This window comes from Lissotriton helveticus, chromosome 10 (genome assembly GCF_964261635.1).
Source record: "Lissotriton helveticus chromosome 10, aLisHel1.1, whole genome shotgun sequence".
Taxonomy (NCBI): Eukaryota; Metazoa; Chordata; class Amphibia; order Caudata; family Salamandridae; genus Lissotriton; species Lissotriton helveticus.
Genome location: NC_136071.1, coordinates 921,992,934 through 922,012,116, shown reverse-complemented (window position 1 = coordinate 922,012,116; position 19,183 = coordinate 921,992,934). Strand labels below are relative to the sequence as shown.

The window sequence follows — 19,183 nt, the reverse complement described above, 5'->3', positions numbered from 1 at the left end:
TCCTACAAGGGATGCTCTGGGAAGCACATTTATTTATGTGACAAATTGTAGTGCTCTCTATATATGGGTTAGGAGCAGGATTGTTTGTTATGTAAAGCACAGTGTAGACCTCTTGGGAGAAAGTTCTCCATTTAAGAACCATAGATTCTGAACCCCGAGGGAACACTCTTTTGTTCAAGAGCAGTTGCGCCTATTCCTGAAACTGCCATTAGTGAGACTACCAAATCCACTGTGGCACAAAAAAATGAAAGAAAACAAAATCTACCTTGGATCACAAAATATAACAAGCATTGGCATAGCCAATAGGTCTCGCCTTTGGTACCTTATAAGAGTTTAGCCATGCAACAGTTGATGTTGTTGCCCCAAGGATATTGTGCTGCATAACTAAATACTTATAAGGTCCCAGAAGCGAGACCTATTGGCTATGCCAATGCTTGTTTCAATGTACCGATCAAGCTCACTATAGCCTTTTTGGAGCCTTGGAAGGTGAGATTCGTTCTTTTATATGGAAATCAAAGCAACCCAGGACCAACCTTTAGGTACTTTTCTCGACACAAGAGGAGGGAGGCTTAGCTCTTCCTTGTTTAAGAACTTACTATCTTGCTACTTAGTTAAACTGGTTACATTTCGCATCAAAATATTTATTTTTTAGGAGAGAATTGCTATCTACATAATATGCTAAAAACAACAAAAATAGGTCTGCTCCGTTTTTTTAAACATTTCCCAGATTATCGAAACACGCGTAATAAAACACCTCAAATTTTAGCGGAACACTCGAAGTGTGTATGTATGTGGCAAGAATTCAAGCTTCCATATTTTCCGTCATATAAAATTAGATAGTTGTGTTGGTTTAGGTGTGAATTTGTGTCGATCCACACTAATAAGCCGGGCTAATATAGGATTTGACATAATAGGGGATTTTTTTCCGAAATAACTTTTATGGCACGGCAAACACTTATTTGCGAAAATAAATCAGTCAGTCCATCCCTTTTTTTTCAGCTACACAAAAATTAAGCATTTATGCTCAAGCAATCTGGTGAGGTTAATGTGGCAGCTGAAAAACTAAGTCAAGCCTTTTTTTTATTGCACGGCTTAATGGAATCGACAACTGGTACAGAATTTTCCTTCAATATTCCGAACCTAAATTAATATAGAATTACATTAGTAGAAAAATAAGCAATAATACAGACTGCAATGTTGCGAAGGCACATTGGGAGTCGAGTATCGCAATCGGTTCAGTAGGAAACCCATTTAAGCGGCTAACTTTAAGCGTATGGGATTCTTTTGTAAAAGGATGCTCTATTATGCACCTGTTAAAATTCAAAAAATGTACCATGCTGCTGATGCCGATCCCTTGTGTTTTAGATGTCGATCTCATCCAGGAGACTGGCTGCACAAGATATTTACTTGCCCTAAATTGAGAGGGTTCCGGACTAGTATCTTTAAGATAATTAATGAGTGCTGGGGGGGGCTCTTTTCGGCGCCTTTTTAGGTATTCACAATCTGACCTCGGAATTGAATCAGCTTTGCTTTATAGCTTCATTGGTTGCTTAGGGGCATATGTAGGTCGGCGTTTGCGATTCGCAAACGTCGAAATTCGCCGAATTTCGGCGTTTTCGAATCGCAAACGGCGTTTTGGTATGTAGGTGCCACTTAGCAAAATAAGGAATCGCAAAAATTGCGATTCCTTATTTTGCTCAAGCATTTAAGGAATCGCAATTTTGCGATTCCTTAAATGCTATGTAGGGGTGCTTTTAAAATTGCGATTTTGGCTTAAGGAATCGCAAAATACCACCTACTTCAAGGAGATGGTATTTTGCGATTTCCTATCAAAATGCATTTTTTTTTAAAATTCAAAGTGCCATGTGGCGCACATACATGCCCTTAGGGCATGTATGTGCGCCACATGTACTTACAGGCACATTCCTGGGGTGCAACGGGTGTCCTTTGGACGCCCTGGCACCCTTGGAATTGCGATTCTCAAAGTGCAATTTTCTCATGGAAAATCGCAATTTGAGAATGTATGCCCATTCTTTCCTATGGGCCTCTTGGCCCATAGGAATGAATGGGACACTCATTCCTTAATTGCGATTCGCAATTCACTAATCGCAATTAAGGAATCTTAGGGATTCGCAAAACAATTGCGAATTTTTACCTACATTCCATTTTACAATTCTCAAATAGCGATTCCATAAAAATCGCTATTTGAGAAACGCAAAATGTGATTTACCTACATATGCCCCTTAGTCTTTGATATTAACGAACTGGAAGTCGTTAAAAATACCTACAATGACTCAATTGCTCAATGAATGAATGAATGAATGATTACTCATTTGTATAGCGCGTGGTTACCCGGAGGCATCCCAGTGCTGCAGTGGTCCCATTCATCCCCAGAGAGATTACAGAAATAGGAAGGTTTTTAGCATTTTCCTAAACCTAAGATGGTTCTCCTCCATCCGAATAGGGTCCGGCAAGTTGTTCCAGAGTTTGGCTGACTGGACAGAGAAACGTATGCCACCCATGCGGCTTCTCCTTATTCGTGGGACTGCCAGAAAGTTCTTACTGCTAGATCTAAGGGTCCTATTGGTGTGATAAGGGCGAAACAGAGGTTGAGTTAGACCAGGTCCTGTCTTGGTCAAGGCTTTATGGACAATAGTCATTGCCTTAAATTCGACCCTTTGTTGTATTGGCAACCAATATGATGTGTAGGGTGTATAACCATGAGCTCCTTTATTTTAGAATAATGTTTGATGGAGATAATCTCACAGAAAACAGGGGTAGTCTATTAAAGGAAATTTTTCTGTTTTGTTATTATATGTATATATTAATAATAATAGGAATTAGGAATCTGTGAGCAATTGGAATTCTGTTTATAACGTACAACTATGTACTTAAATATCAGGAGTAATTTATATTATGAGATACTCCGATGCAGCTCAACTATTATTACTCGCTATATATATAGCGAGCAATTTATATGAAATAGTAACATGAATTATGAACTATGAAAAATAAAGATGCTGCTTATTTTCAATACAAAAAGTTTTAAAATAGCCATTAAGTAGCTGAATTGCATAGCATCAAACCAATAAAACTGGGATCAATACTGGCCTCCCCACTTGGCCATCTGCAATTTCCTTATTTCACTTTGCTTCTTTGTCCTTTATAATCTCATTGTGTAATCCTAGGCACTCATCTTATTTCACCAACTGTGATGATAAAGGACAAAGAGGCTCAGAAACAAGGCAATTGCCCAGGATCACACAATTTAGTCTAGTGTGAAGTTGGGACTGATAGAGAATCCTAAAATACTTCAGGGTGTGTGCTGGGCTGAAACCTCACTTTCATTTTTTTTATAGAGTACAGTATTGCTCCAGCTACCATCGCAACCTATGCAGATTGGGACATTTGCGACCTCAAAAAAGGTTTTCTACATATGGCCCCTAGTACACTGAACTTAAATGTTTCAGCATGTTAAAGAAATATAGTATTTCATTAACATCCAGAAGTTTTCCAATCTAATGCATTAAGGGCTAGATGTAGGTAATTTTATTTTACCGATTCGGTATTTTCGAATCGGTAAATGCAATGTAGGTAATCAATCGGTAAAAAATACCGAATCGTTAAGATTCGGTATTTACCGAATCGGTAATTACCGATTTGGTATTTGCCATTCATTCCTATGGGCCTGAAGGCCCATAGGAATGAATGTCAATTACCGAATCTTACCGATTCGGTAAAATTGGGAAAAAGTCAAGGGTGGCAGGGTGTCACTTTAACACCCTGCTGCACCCCTGATTAGTGCTTGTGAGCACATGTGGCGCACATGCATGCCCTAAGGGCATGTATGTCTGTCACATGGCACAGGTGTAAATGCACATATTTGCGTTTACATAGGAATTCGTTATTTACCACCAACTAAGAGTTGGTGGTAAATAACGAATCCTTAAAGCCCAGTAGCACTGTTTACAGTGCTTCCTACATCTCATTTACTGATTCGGTAAATACCGAATCAGTAAATACCGATTCGTTATTTACCGAATCGGTAAAAAAGCCTCCTACATAGGAAAAATCTATTACCGGCCGTTACCGACCGGTAATAGCCTACCTACATCTGGCCCTAAATTGTTAAGCTGCCAGTGGCAGCAGTATAATAATTTAGTGTACTAAAGTGAAACAATACTGCATGTTAAATAAATAAGGGCTTACCTGTGGGTGGATGGATGACAAAGGGCCTAGTGCTCACATCCTCTGCTTGATCATGCGCAGTGAGGCAGAACTGACTTCATCTGAACCCGACATCAGAGGCAGCGATAAGTGGCATGCAGACCAGAGCAGGACAGGGCTTAAGCCCAAAGTGCCAGGGCTATCTTTCAAAATCACACTTCTGCACATCATTAAAGAGGTGACTCTGAAGACCTGTCAAAATGGCAGGCCTGAGCTGGAAACAGGTAAGCCCCTTAGCCTGCTGTAAATACAGTACTCGAAGACAAGCACATTGCACATGCACTTGCACATGCACTTATTAAATAGTGCCAGGCTGCTGGTCCTCGCTAAAGCGAGAGTTAGCAAAGGATAGACAAACAACATTGCCTGCAATAACTCAGAAAACATGAAGGGAGGAGCCCCCACGCCGTAAAGAAGCAGCCGCCCATGCCAACATAAAAAACTGCGTCCCAACACCTGGAATATCTGCAGAAGATCATTACACCTACACATGTGCAAACTCAAGCATGGAGAGTAGCTAGCTTTATAATGCATACATCGCTATAGCTCAAACACAAGAAAGGCTCATCAGCCCACTCTAAGGAGCCCACTCAAACACATCAACAATATGTTCAATAACCCTAATCATAGCTTTATGGGATGCACAGTAGCACAAGATATTGAAGAACACCATCACACCCCAGGACACACTTTCAAATATCAACAACATGTTGCATGGAGCCCTCACATCTTCATGAGTGCAACACTGCAACTGAGCCATAAAGTTGGCAACATGAAGCCAAACTGACAATACTCTTACGCACCACAGTGATTTATAATTTAGTTCCACTCTGATAAATCTAGTATACACACCATTCCACATCTCATCACACTGTGATGCATACATATACAAAACTTCATCCAGGCTGAACAATGGACGACGAACGTCACTGAAGAGAAAAATGGGACAGTCCTATGCCGTATCCACCCAAAAATAAAAATATCTCCTGAACCCGATTTCCCTGCACACTATCCTTTAAAAGCTACTTTTTTGCTAATTAATTATTATATATACCTTATAGAAATCTCTTTCAAAGAAACAACGAAAAACACCAAATACAGTCAGTCGCCTTCCCAGTGTACTACAAAAGATCCCTCATCGAGAACATGCTACCATGCAAGGGTAATGAACACTATACCACTGTGAACAATACAACTTTAAACATGCACCACATAAAACATTATGAATATATACCTAACAGACCTTAATGGAGAAAAAGGGTCATGAAAAAAAACAATAGTATAGTGTACAAAGCAGTTTTATGACCAGAAGACATTGAACTATCATCTAAGTTCTATCAGAGATGCCAAAAAGGTATACTTAAAATAGACGTCTAGCGGGGATGGGGAGCGGGCCCTGAAGCGTTTCCCCTAGCTAACTCTTAACACTTCATTGAATGAATTACAATTTGTGGCAAACCTGTGGGTCCCACAATAATCCAAACACTGGAAGAGGGTGGACAGAATATTATGCTAGGAAACGTGTTGTATAGGAAATGCACCGCCATATGTTCTGGCTTCGGCCCCAAAATCAAACACTTCTGAGACTGAATTACACTTAAACCATGATCACGGGTATATGCTAAAAAATCTGGTGCCAAAGGCAAGTACATGTTTTAAATTTAGATGTAATGATTGTATACATTGATTGGGAAAAGAGGGGTAATACAAAAAGACAAGATAATGCAACCAGGTATTTTCGAAAGATGGTGATCATGCTTTCACCATAGGGTACAAATGTAACACAAATCCGTAGATGTATGCAAGGAGGAGTGAAATGGATTGGGCCAGAAAAACAAAATATCATATTGCTAACTATATTAGTTCTCCAAAGTAAACTCATTGAGGAAAAATCTAAGTGGACATGAACAAGAACACTAGAGAATAGGTGGAATATTTACCAAATTAATGTAGATCATGCATAAGCCTTGAGTAAATAACCAAATGCTGGTTCAGTGCTTGTACAAGCATCATAGAATAATAGGATAACAAAAAGTAGTAGTATTTGTTAGGAGTTCATATCTATTCATATAACGAAATAATGTCTTAACAGGGCAAATAGGTGAACTCATAAGACAATTCAGCATAAATGTTCTTCTCTAAAGTATATTTCTCTGAGCAATGTTCCATCTTTTTTATAACTCAGTTTTCTTGTTTTCAAAATTAGATACATGTCCTCTGGAAGTGATGGATAACAATAATAATTAAATCTACCAGCTACAGTCAATATGGCGTGGATCCGTGGATAATAGCAGTGCCAGAGTTACTATATCTACATGGATAATGGTGCAGACTCATTGTAGTTATACATCACCATTATGGACAGTTAGACAAGTCTATTTTAGGCTTATGGATGATTGAAAGTCACCCTGGCTCTCCAATGCAGAATGATGTTGGACTGAGCCAATATTAGGCCACAAATTATCTTGTGGTATTGATTGACTTGTATGAACGCAAGGACATGCAATATAGGGAGTTTAGGGGGTGGCAGGTCCAACAACTTAAACCAGAATCAAAAATCCTAACTGAATATCCCTGGATGACCTGACACTTCAACATTGTGTGACAGTGTGTGTCATTGAGGTGGTTACATCTCAAGCCAGTTTGGAGGTGTCCAGGGCCACCTACCAGAGTTTGACAAATTAATAATAAACTCTTAAATTGTTCGAGTCAGTTACAAGAGGATATGGCAACCTGTTTGGGTTATATGAGTGTGTCACACCTGTTCCCTCAGGTTCCCCCCAGGTTCACAAAGTTCAGGAAAAGTGTTGGTGGAGTTAATTATCAGGGATCATTGAATCTGAAATATTGTCTTTCCAGCAAGGGGTCCCTGAGTAAGTTTTGCTTTCAAGGGGTCAATGTCAGCAATTCCACATGCTTCTCTAAGATGATAAGTAATAGCATGTCTGGATTGAAGTTATCAGTATAAATGGAATCTATGAAGGTTGCATTTGGTTTATAAATCTGAAAAAGACTGGAAGTGTCATTGAGAGGTTAGGTAGTTGAGCCAGGGAATTTTAATACTATCCCATCCATTCAAGGAGGCCATGTCAAGCACTCAAAGCCCAAACTAGTAGGGGAGTTTCCCCAATCAATATGTCATGCCACCTGAGTGCACAGAAGGAGTTTGCCAGATGGTATTAAGAAGTGTGGTGGCAAGCGGTGATGCTGAAGTGATATGTCCTCCAAAGGGAAAGTGTACGGGTGATCCTTCTTCAAAGACTTATTGCCCTCCGGGTTATGCAGAGATATTTAGGTAACCCTACAGCCATTCATTAATAACCACTAAGTAAAAGCCCTATTGTTGGGGGTAATGCCCATCATGCCCAGATATTATCATATGATTTTATGTAACTATTGTTCATGGAGACTTCAGGGGTCTTACCTCACATCTCATCTCCACAGTCTCTGGTAAGAAGCTTTGCAGAAGTGTGTTCTGTTTCTGGAAGAATGAGGATGGAATGTGGAAGGGGTTGTTTTGTAAGCTGTAGAGCAGTGCGAATGCAGATACCACCTTAGTGATGATTACTCGTTCCAAAATAGACACATGGAAGGGTGTCCAATGCACCAGATCTCTCTGGAGGGTCACAAGAAGAGGGACAATGTTGCTGTTCTGGAACCAGCTGTAAAGTCATTTGCAAAAGGAAGTAAAGGAAGATGCTCTCTGCTTTTCCTCAGTAACCAGCAAGCCTGAGTCGGTGACAATATGGGTATTTCTCTTGCTAAAGCAGCAGAGTAGTTTGCCAGGTTTGTTCTCATGCTCATACATTTGAGACTGTGTTGCACACCAGATGTCTTGGATTCCTCAGCCTATGTTTGTTGCATTGTGAGCTGTTGCCCCCTTTTACAAGAAGATTGCTGTGGTCACCAGCCTAACTAAACTCGAGCTCAAGATCAAACAGTCGTTTCTGAGAGGTGGCTGTTGTCTTTCAGTGCTATCTCCTCAACCTAGCAATGTACTGATTGGCACGCCAACAGAGCACCAGCTTCAACGCATCCCATAGTCACATGGGAGCTAGGGTTCCATTTCCTCTGTCAAATGGGTAATAAGAGATTAATTCATCATTCATTGAGCCTTCAAATGCTTCAGACAGCATAGCTCGGGTTGCCTAGGTTAGTAAGACTGGGGAGTGAAGTTGTAACGGGGACGTATTCAGTGTATCAGCCAGTAATGTGAAGAAATGGTCAAACCTGGAACTCAAGCTCTGTGCCCCTAAAGAAGGTACATGCTCTCAGTGTGAGGTGGAGTGCTTGACACACATCTGAGAGCTCTAAAGGAGAGGCAACATTATAGAAAGGGGAGGACCCTAAACTAGCCCTGTTTTTGGATAAAAAGCAGTTGAGGTTCCAGTTGAATTCTCTAAGGTGACTGATATGGAAGGAAGCCACATCTGCTGAGGGAGGTAAGAGTGTGCTACTTGAGATTTCCGGAGGCCTTGATATAGCTTATATGGGTATCTCGCTAAACCTTTCGGATGTGAAAGGAGGAATTCCTTAGTAACACAGCTCTGCCCCCGGATTCCTGTGAACCACTCATGGAGGACATTTCTAAACTTACATTGGCCCAGGAGGGAGCAGTTTGTCCCATCCAGATGGGTTTCTTGCAGAAGGAAGATGTTGAGTGCATGCGGATTGATCCAATAGTTCAGGCCATTGAGATCCAAGGACAATAACTTCACTGGTGGGGAGTAGAATATAGTAGGTTCACTGGCCATACATCTTAGGGAGATGAAGGTGATGTGCAGTATAATTCAGAGGATGGTGTTTGAGTAACTCTCTGCAAATATCAATTACAAGCACCTGCATGAAGAGTGGACCATAAAATGTAATCAAAATAAAACATTAAATTATCAAACCCAACACCCCCCTTCCATACACTTTCAACAAGATGTATCTGTCAGTCTTTTGAGATATTTGATATGAGTCCCCCAGGTGACAAAAAGCAGTCCCAAACTTGTCCAGCGTAAATCAGAAAAACACCTTAATCTGGTGAACAGTTATCAAGCAAAGAAAGCCAGGAAGCATAGCCCATGGCCTATTGGATACATTGATGAGATGGACACATTGTAGAAAGAGGAGCATGTGGTGCACATCAGAAATGTAAAAGTTTGATACTCATTCATGTTGATGGCAGTCTGGCATCAATTGAGAATCCTGTACAACGTAACCAGGGATCTTTGTAGGATGCTCAGAGGTTGAGATTCTGGATGTGTAGTTTGAATCATTATAAAGCATTACAAACTGAAGGTTGTTTGCTGCACTACCCCTTGGATCATCGAAGTCCATGTAAGGATGCCGGTGGGAATCCTATAGGGACAGGTTTGTCTCTGCGGATATACAGTCTCAATACTGTTTTCCCAGTCTGCTCCTGCACCCTGGGGCGAGCAAAGTCTTTTCTGCTTTGACCCTTTTTCTGGTTTTGCTGCATGCTCATGTGACCACAGCACTAAGGGGCCACTGATGCTTGTATTGTTCTCTCATTGATGCATGTCACAGTTTGGCAGATGGTCTATCCTCCACACACATATGCTGCCTCCATACAGTCAAAGAAGAAAGCTTTACCCTGGAAGAACTTTGGGTTCAGCAGGGTAGAGTAACATGTAGCTGATCTCCATACCAGTACGTTTATTTTTCACTTCTTCAATGATTTCTACCCAACTTTGGTATAATCTGGAAATAACATTATGTGGTGTGAGTATTATTGAACTGCCTCTCCACCATGGGTACCTCTTAGGATCTTAAGCATGTCTAGCCTTTAATCTTATAAAAGACCAATTAGATCTAAAGATATTAAATGTTAATTCACAATCAAATAAAAATGAAAACTGAACTACCGGAACATTTTCATCTCAGGATAATCTATGTTAATGATTTAGCTATGTTTAGACTTCAGAAAGTACTAGTTGCCCATACCTTTGACCTCAGAATTAAACTGAGCCATGAAGCCCCGGTGGGAAGTAGAACCATCCGTCTTGAACTTCAGAAACAGGGATCTCTGTGTTGATCGGATAGGTGGAGGCATAGATTGGCCACAATATTTTCCAATTAATGTAGAATCAATGGAAGAACCATCCCTGACCTAACAGAAAATATAAATATCAAACACTATTCATTCATATTTCAGATCAAACATTACCTCAATTGTACACTTACAGTGAACTGAAATCATGCTTCCCATTAAACAAAATCCTGGTGTTCAATATATTGAGAATACATAATGGGTTACTCTGTAACATTACTCAATATTTCCTCCAGAGATATAGGTGAGATTGTAAACCAAAAGGCTGCACAGTTGGTAAGTGTCACCCGAACCTCAAGATTGTAATGTAGGGACATTTTGCATGTTACCAATTTAGTATTTTTTATGATATGCTCATTTCAGTGCAATTATCTGTATTCAAACACTCAAATGTTCATTAAAAACAATATGTGAAATAGTAGACTATTCTCTGTTAAATTTTTGTTGTTAAAAGAAGTGAAAAACATTATTTTCTGTAGCTTATAGCAGGATATGAGAAAAAACACCAGACTTTAACTTGTTAAAAAGTACGTTATGTGAGTAAACATTAATGATTTTGAAGAGTCTGCCAGCAAGGTAGAGGTAACAATGGACACCGAGTCCAAATAGAATGCTTGCTTTTCAGCAACAGAAATTAAACCAAGCAATGGTTAAGATAAACGATGTTTGAAAGTGCTCATGTGATGCTCAGAATGTTCTGGGTTTGCCTTGCTACAGTGGGCTGGTGCTGCCATTATCTAAATGACTTGTCATGCTTACAGACTAATTAGCTGAAAGAAAGGCTATGATACATAACCTAGGCCTCCCATTGCAATGAAAAATAAACATCTTCAAATTGCTATAACTTGCATACCTCCATACACAGTGTATTCAACCCGGCAACCACACCACATTAACTATAACTCGTCACTCTACCAATGCAGTGTTCTCACAAAATTTTGATTTGCAATGCCATAACTATTATTGTTAATAATATTATTTTAGATAGAATAACTGATATAATATAAGCAGTGCATGGAGAAGGTGCAAGTTATAGTTGATATAGCGCGGTTGTTAAATTGAATACACTGTGTATGTAGTTGCAGGAGTTATAATAATTTGAAGGTGTTGTAAATTATAAATTAAAGGTATTACGTATAGTTTAGAAATATATTTTTTTGTATATTTTAACTTATGTTTATAGCTAAAGAATGAATAAAGTTCTATTACTTTATAGGTGGTGCACAATTATAAATTGAGTGTATAACTATAAGTGCAGAATTTCTAATCGTTGTTTATTTCACGTTTGGTTTGTATAGAAAGAATAAATACAATTTTCCTAACTATAAAAGAGGTTTAACCTTTGTTTTTTCATTGACTCTCAATGTTTGGTTTTCATAAAAATGTTTTCAAAATCATAGAGTTTACTGCCGTTTAGTGGAGTGCCAGTAAGTGGAGTGTGTCACAATAGAGTGGAGGAGAGTGTCATAAAGTACACTGTAACAGAGTATAGTGTTCTAGAGGTGGAGTAGAGTGAAATGTGGTACTGTGGAGAGCCCTACAGTGGAATAGCATTCATTTGAGTTGTGTAGACTGGAGATTTGGACAGAGAAGTGCGGGACAGTGAAGTGACTGAGAGTGGAGTGGTGTTGAGTGGAATAGCGTGGAATGGAGTGTTGCAGAGTACAGTAACATAGAGTGGAATGGTGCCCAGTAGAATAGCGTACTATAGTGTGGCAAAGAGTGGACTGCATTGATTGGAGTGCGGTGGAGTAAAATAGCATACAGTGGAATAGCGTAGAGTGCAGTGGCATACAGCAGAGTGAGGTACAGTGTAGTGGTAAACAGTACAACAGCTTAGAGTAGAGTGGATAGAGTGGAATAGCAAAGAGTGCAGTAGCGAGATAGAGTTGCGTATATTGGAATAGCATGTAGGTGACTAGTGTAGAGTGCAGTGGCATAGACTGGGGTGCCGTGGAGTTGCACAGAGTAGAGTGGCGTATGGTGGAGTGGCATAGAGGGGAGTGGGGTAGGGTACAATGGCATAGAGTAGGGTGGTGTTCTGTGGAGTGGCATACAATGAAGTGGCGTACAGTGGAGCAACAGATTGGGATAGAGTTGCTGGAAGGAGCTAGGAACTGCCTGATACTCCAACAAATTAATAAATATTTTTTTGAAGGACCTCAATGGGCGGTGTGGGGGAGCAATAGGAGACCAGGTTGAGGGAGCATGTGGGGAAGATGTCTAGGCCACAGGGGCAACAAGGAGTGATGGGTTAGCTACAACGGAGCTTGAGGCAGAGAGTGGAAAGAGAAAGATAATAAGGCGCAGAAAGAATTGGGCAGTAGGAAGAAATTGACATGATGTGGTGAGAGGAGGAGTGAGCAATATGTGGCGCATCGTGGTGGGTATTTGAGGTGGAAAGCAGCACACAATTGTTAGAGCATAAATACATAAGCACTCCCCTGGGGTGCTGAAAGAAAAAGAAAAATGTTGTGAGCCATGAAAGAATACAAGACACCAAATCAAAAGGATGGTAAAGAAGTTGGGCTCAAGGGGATGGAAGAATACAACAAAAGCTTGGACGGATATGAAATAAGAACCTAGCTAATGAGACTGACAAGAAAGTCGATCATTGGTAAGCAAGTGGTCAGCCCAAAGCACAAAGCTTTTGCTATAGTAGTCCACAATAGGTCTTTTGACAAAAGACAATTAAAAGCTACCTGTCAGTGAGACCTAAATACTAGCTTTTATATGCTCGGTTAATTTCGGTAACAAGTATATAACATAGAGAAAATCACTTGGATTCTTGTTTATGTATTGACAATTGACAGACTTTTTTACATGAAGATAATACATCCTTCTTAAAACAATGTGGAAGCACGCCAAGATCAACGCCCTACTCAAAAAACCCAAGGCTGACCCGAAGGACCTCAAGAACTCATCTCCCTGTTCCCGTTCCCGGCGAAGGTCATCAAGAAGACTGTCAACAGACAACTGACCCACTACCTCAAGGAGAATAGCATCCTGGAGCCATCCCAGTCCGCGTTCCGCAGCAACCACAGCACCGAAACTGCCCTCATCGCCGCCACCGATGACATCAGGGCCCTGTTGGACAAAGGAGAAACCGCAGCCCTCATCCTCCTGGACCTGTCAGCCGCCTTCGACACTGTCTGCCACCGCACCCTACGCACACGCCTCCACGACGCTGGGATCCGAGACAAGGCCCTGGACTGGACCACCTCCTTCCTCTCCGGCAGAACTCAGAGTGTCTGCCTCCCCCTTTTTGCTCAGAAGCCACCGGGATCATCTGCGGCATACCCCTGGGCTCATCCCTCAGCCCGACATTGTTCAACATCTACCTGGCACTGCTTGCCCACGTCGCCCAACTGCATGATCTCAACATCTTCTCCTACGCCAACGACACCCAGCTGATCCTCTCCCTCACCAAGGACCCCCTCACTGACAAAACCAACCTCCACGAAGGAATGAAAACTGTTGCCGAGAGGATGAAGAACAGCTGACTGAAGCTAAACTTGTAGATATATTCAACAAGGAGCACAGAGCGAAAAAGAATCACAGGTCGCCCTCCACTCAAAATCTATTCATACACCAAGACCTGGTTTCTGAGGTGTCTAATTTCCAAACACTACCTCTTAAACGTATGCAAATTACTTTAGTTTTCTACTTTACATCCACTACTCTTTTCCTTTTCTTTGTGAGGTAGTTGTATCACGTTTTTCGCCTCTCATTTTAATGAGAGGCAAAAAACCAGGTCTTCGTGTATGAATTGAAGCTAAACTCGGACTAGATAGAAGTCCTCATCCTCGGCTCCACCTCCTCGGCCTGGGACGACTCCTGGTGGCCAACCGCATTGGGAACAGCTCCAACACCCACCGACCATCTACGCAACCTAGGGTTCATCCTCGGCTCCACACTCTCCATGACAAAGCAGGTCAACGCCGTCTCGTCCTCCTGCTTCAACACCCTCCGCATGCTCCACAAGACCTACAAGAGGATCCCCACCGAAACAAGAAGAACGGTCACCCAGACCCTCGTCAGCAGCAGGCAGGACTACGAAAATGCCCTCAACGCAGGAGCCTCGGCCAAACTCCTGAAACAACTTCAACGCATTAAAAACGCCTCTGCACGCCTGATCCTTGACATCCCTTGCCGCAGCCACATCACACCCCACCTGAGAGACTTGCACTGGCTCCCCGTCAACAAGAGGATCACCATCAAGCTCCTAACCCACGCACACGACGGCGTGGCTTGACTGCCGAGCGGAATGGCTGCTTAACTCGGCAGCTCGGCCGACCAAGCAATAAATCCGACATTCATCCTGCTAACTGACACTGCATTTCGGACCCACATCGAGCCTGCCTACCTAGCCGATCTTCCGATCGATTCGATTCTCCAGCTGATCCGAGGCCCCGAAGTGTGAGGAAGCAGCTACATTTTTCAGTGGCTGGCTGAGGAGGTGCGGCCTGCGAGCGGAGCCGAGCCAGGGCCTGGATTTCCGCCCAGCCTGCGGGAGAGACGCACAGAGACACAGAGACGTTGGGGGCTTGCATGGAGCTCTGCCGGCATCTGAGGCGAGGACGTAACTACTGACCGGTGAGCCGCCCCCCGAGGCCGATTCGCGACTGGGTGAGTGCCAGGGCAGGGAGGCCGCTGCGCGGAGAGGAAACGGGACACGTTGCGCCCCATCGGACTTCACCGCATGCGGCCGGTGATGAGCGCCGGACTTTGAGAGCAGGGCAGGGGCGCTCCGGGCTTGTATCAAACTGCCGCGGAGCTCATTAACTGCACCATAGGAGGTTGGGGCTGCGAGCAAGGAGCCACTGAGGTAGTCCCCTATTGAGGAGCGCTGCACCCGGGCCGCCATCTTGGAAAGGGCCGCCCTGCTCTGCCGTATAACCACTGCTGATTAGTGGCGGGAGCGGGAATGCTCCCTGAACCCTGCTAGAGGCGCCTGAAAACCGCAGGCTGGAGGCTCTGTAAAGGAAGCGCAACGACTCGGGATAAGCTGCGCCCTGGGTGATGGTGAGGGATTAAGCTGGCCAGGGCCTGGGCATCGCTACCACACGTGCCACAGCGACACTGTATACAGGCAGCAGACAGCGCGAAGACACGGCTGGAGCAAAAGCCTATAGCCTGAATAAATACCAGCGAGGTTGTTGGTGCTGCCCCTGATAGAGAGTCTGGAGAAAATAAGAGGCATGGATAAAGTCCTGGACTTAATTCAACAAAAGAGCCAAGATTTGGAAGCGCGATCGCGCCGGAATAATATTCGCGTCACGGGCGTGGCAGAATCTACGGATATACCGAACATGGAGCGCTATATGGAGACCATGCTGAAAGACGTCTTTGATGATGGATTGTCCCCAATGTTCCTAGTAGAAAGGGCGCATAGAGCACTAGGGCCTAAACCGGGAGCCCCGCCAAGGCCGATACTCAACGGATCTTAAAATACAGAGACTGAGACGCAATTTTGAGACTGTCAAGAGAAAAAGGCAAGATACAATATAAAGGGAATAACATTGAAATGTACCCGGACTTTACTCTTCAGGTGCAAGCGGCCCGCAGAGAATTCATACCTGCAAAGAAGATATTCCAACAGACGGGCACGAAATATGCGTTAATCTATCCGAAAAAGCTCAGAGTACAGGGCCCAGGGAAACCAACGTTTTTTTGTTGATGCAAAAGCCGCACTCCAATACGCTAAGCAACTGGCGAAAGAGCAGAAACAAAGACCTTCTCAGGAGGAACAGGAAACCCCGGACTGGCTAAGTGATGTTGAATGATATATACGTTCCTTGCACTGGCCTTTTGGTTCTGATGACTGAGCTCATGGCACTGCGATGCGGAGGGGAGCACGTCCGCGTTGAGGAGAGAGTTGGACAAATCACCTGACTTGTTATAAGGTATGGTTCGGGTGGGTCCTGGAGAGGCAGCGTTCTTGGCTGCGCTTGGTCACCCTGTCACAAGTACGGGGTAAGGAGGTGGTCACCCCGCGTACCCTCTGGGATGATTCCCGCAGTTACTGCACCCGTTGAACTGATCCCCGGTGATTGTTCATTCACTGTATGTTGGGATGTGGCGTGGGGCGGGGGGGAGAAGATTCACAACCTAGTTGGGGTGTTGGTGTGGGTGGGGGGAGGACGGGACGTTTGCTGTTATTTTTTGCCTTGCTGTTAGTTACTGGGTCACCTTGCATGCCAACAAGATGGAACGCTGAGAATGTCTGTTTTAAGCTGTATGCTGTAAGTTTGCTGTACGTTGTGTACGGATCTCTTGAGCTGCTACTCGGCATGTCCGCACAACAATTGAAGTATTGGCGGATTCCGCCTGCAGATGTTATTTCATGGCCTGAGTGATGGCAGGTAGCACGGATGTACATTCTATACACACATTGAAATGTCTTACGTGGAATGTTAGGGACCTTAACGATCGACGAAAAATCAGGCTTACACACTCGTACCTGACAAGGCATGGTATTGATATTTGTTTCTTACAGGAAACACATCTACTAGGTACTGGCACAACCACCCTAAGGAACAGAAGATGGGAGTTGATTGCCGCAGCTGGGTTCTCTAACTACTCCAGGGGGGTGGCGATAATGTTAAGAAAGGGCCTACACTGGCGCACACATACCACAATCATAGACAAGGATGGCAGATACGTAATACTGGTTGGAGCGCTGTGTAATACATCTGTTGCCCTAGTGAACATTTATGGACCTAATACTGACAGCCCTGATGTTTTTCGCACAATATGGCATGAACTACAGAAGCTGGGCCTTGAGGCGGTTCTGTGGGGGGGAGATTTCAATATTCCCTTATCTGCGGACCTTGACACACAAGGGGCCTCACGCGCGCACCACCCTAGGGCGACAGACTTACTACATGAGATAATAGACGATCTCCTTCTGATAGATTCGTGGAGAGCCACACACCCGAACTGCAGAGAGGGCACCTGCATAACGCACCACAGAAACGCTTGGTCACGATTAGACTACTTATTGCTTACAAGAGACTTACAGGCTTGGGTGATTGAGACCTCGCACCTCGCTCGCACTCTGTCTGATCACGCCCCTGCACAGATAACGATTAGAATACCCCCGGCATACACCCAGCCTTTTACATGGAGGTTCCCGTCTGGAGCCTTACGAGACCAAGTATTCCGTGAGGGCCTTCAAGCCAAAATTGAAGACTACTTCACTCTAAATGAGGGCTTGGTAGACTCGCCCGGGTCGTTGTGGGAGGCCTTTAAGGCTCTAGTGCGAGGGGATTGCATAGCCTTAAAGACTGGAGTACTACGCGACATACGAAACACTTTACAGAGATTGGAGCGAGAAATACACGACCTTGAGAGGCAACAGGTAGCTAGGCCGTCACATGACACACTAGCACACATAAGGTCCAAACTCACTGAATATCAAACTGAGGCGGAGAGGGAAGTAGCATATATACATAAATACGCGCAAGCACGAAGATAGGGCGAAAGTGACAGACCTGGCAGGACACTTGCAAATTTACTTCGGGCACCCAGAGGCAACTCTTATATAGCAGAAATACAGACATCTGATGCTGCGACAGTGCGTGGGCCACCGGACATTCTGGAGGAGTTTGCTGGTTATTACTCAGAGCCCTACACCTCTAAAATATCCCCGTCGCAGGCTGATCTGACTGACTATTCAGATGAGATATGCCTTGCGTGGTTTAATGACGGCGCACGGCAATATATGGAACTGCCGTTCACGGTAGAAGACATCAGAAAGGTCATAAGCGCTATGCCGGGCGACAAGGCTCCAGGGGCAGACGGGCTGAAAGCTGCCTTTTATAAGGAATATGCTGACATGCTGGCTCCCTGGCTGCATCGTATGTATCAAGAGGCACTGGAGGTCGGTAAACTACCGCCTACTGTTCGAGAAACCATAATCATTACAATTCTGAAGCCAGGTAAAGACCCCACTAAGACGGACTCATATCGGCCGTTGTCCCTTATAAATCTCGATGCTAAGATTTATGCTAAATTGCTCGCGGATAGATTGACACCTATGGTACCTCAAATTGCATTGACAGATCAATCAGGTTTTGTCTCGGGTAGATCTACAGCAAATAACCTGAGAACTTTTTTCGGTATGCTCCACTATTTGGCCCCTCATGTGCAGGCAACGGCTGCCCTGCTGGACGCCACAAAGGCGTTTGCCTCCCTGGAGTGGGACTTCTTGTTTACCCTGTTACGCCGGCTGGGTTTCAGCCCTCTATTCCTAAAACAAATTCAGCTACTATACACTGAACCCTCTGCCAGAGTTCGAGTAAATGGTCGCACGTCTGCGCCCATCATCATAACCAGGGGCACCAGGCAGGGATGCCCACTGTCCCCCCTGCTATTTTCTATCGCGACGGAACCCCTGGCTGCCAAATTAAGACAGCAACATGCCCATAGAAGCATAGGATTCACTACGCGTGGAATCCTCATCTCACTATACGCAGATGACATCACTGTTTATCTCAATAACCCTCGAGACAACTTTGACACGATAATGCGAGAGTTCATTAGATATGGCGGCCTGACAGGCATACAGATTAACTGGGCCAAATCCACTATGTTCCCGCTAACTGATGACACGGCACCAATTACTTCAGAGTTTCCTATAACGTGGGCGACTGAAGAGGTTCGATACCTGGGCATTCAGCTGAGCCGCTCGCTTCAAGAACTGTGGACATTGAACTATGGAAGAGCGATAGATTGGCTAGAGAGCAAAGTGACGCGGTGGAAAAACCTTCCATTGTCGCTGACGGGGCGCATTGCCATTGCTAAGATGATAATTCTCCCCAAGCTGCTGTATCTTTTTGTAAATTTGCCCTTACCTCTAAACTCGCATTTCTTCACACGCGTACGCACCGGGGT

At 43.8% G+C, this 19,183-nt stretch overlaps 1 protein-coding gene across 1 annotated transcript in view; it reads right to left on the bottom strand.

The window, feature by feature from the left end:
* The window catches only part of CUBN (cubilin), a 1,583,269-nt gene that overhangs the window by 1,265,248 nt on the left and 298,838 nt on the right, over positions 1-19,183 (bottom strand). The window contains exon 20 of the mRNA XM_078663578.1: positions 10,180-10,345. Within this exon, the coding sequence (XP_078519704.1) occupies positions 10,180-10,345 (166 nt within the window). The remainder of the gene's footprint in view (positions 1-10,179; positions 10,346-19,183) is intronic.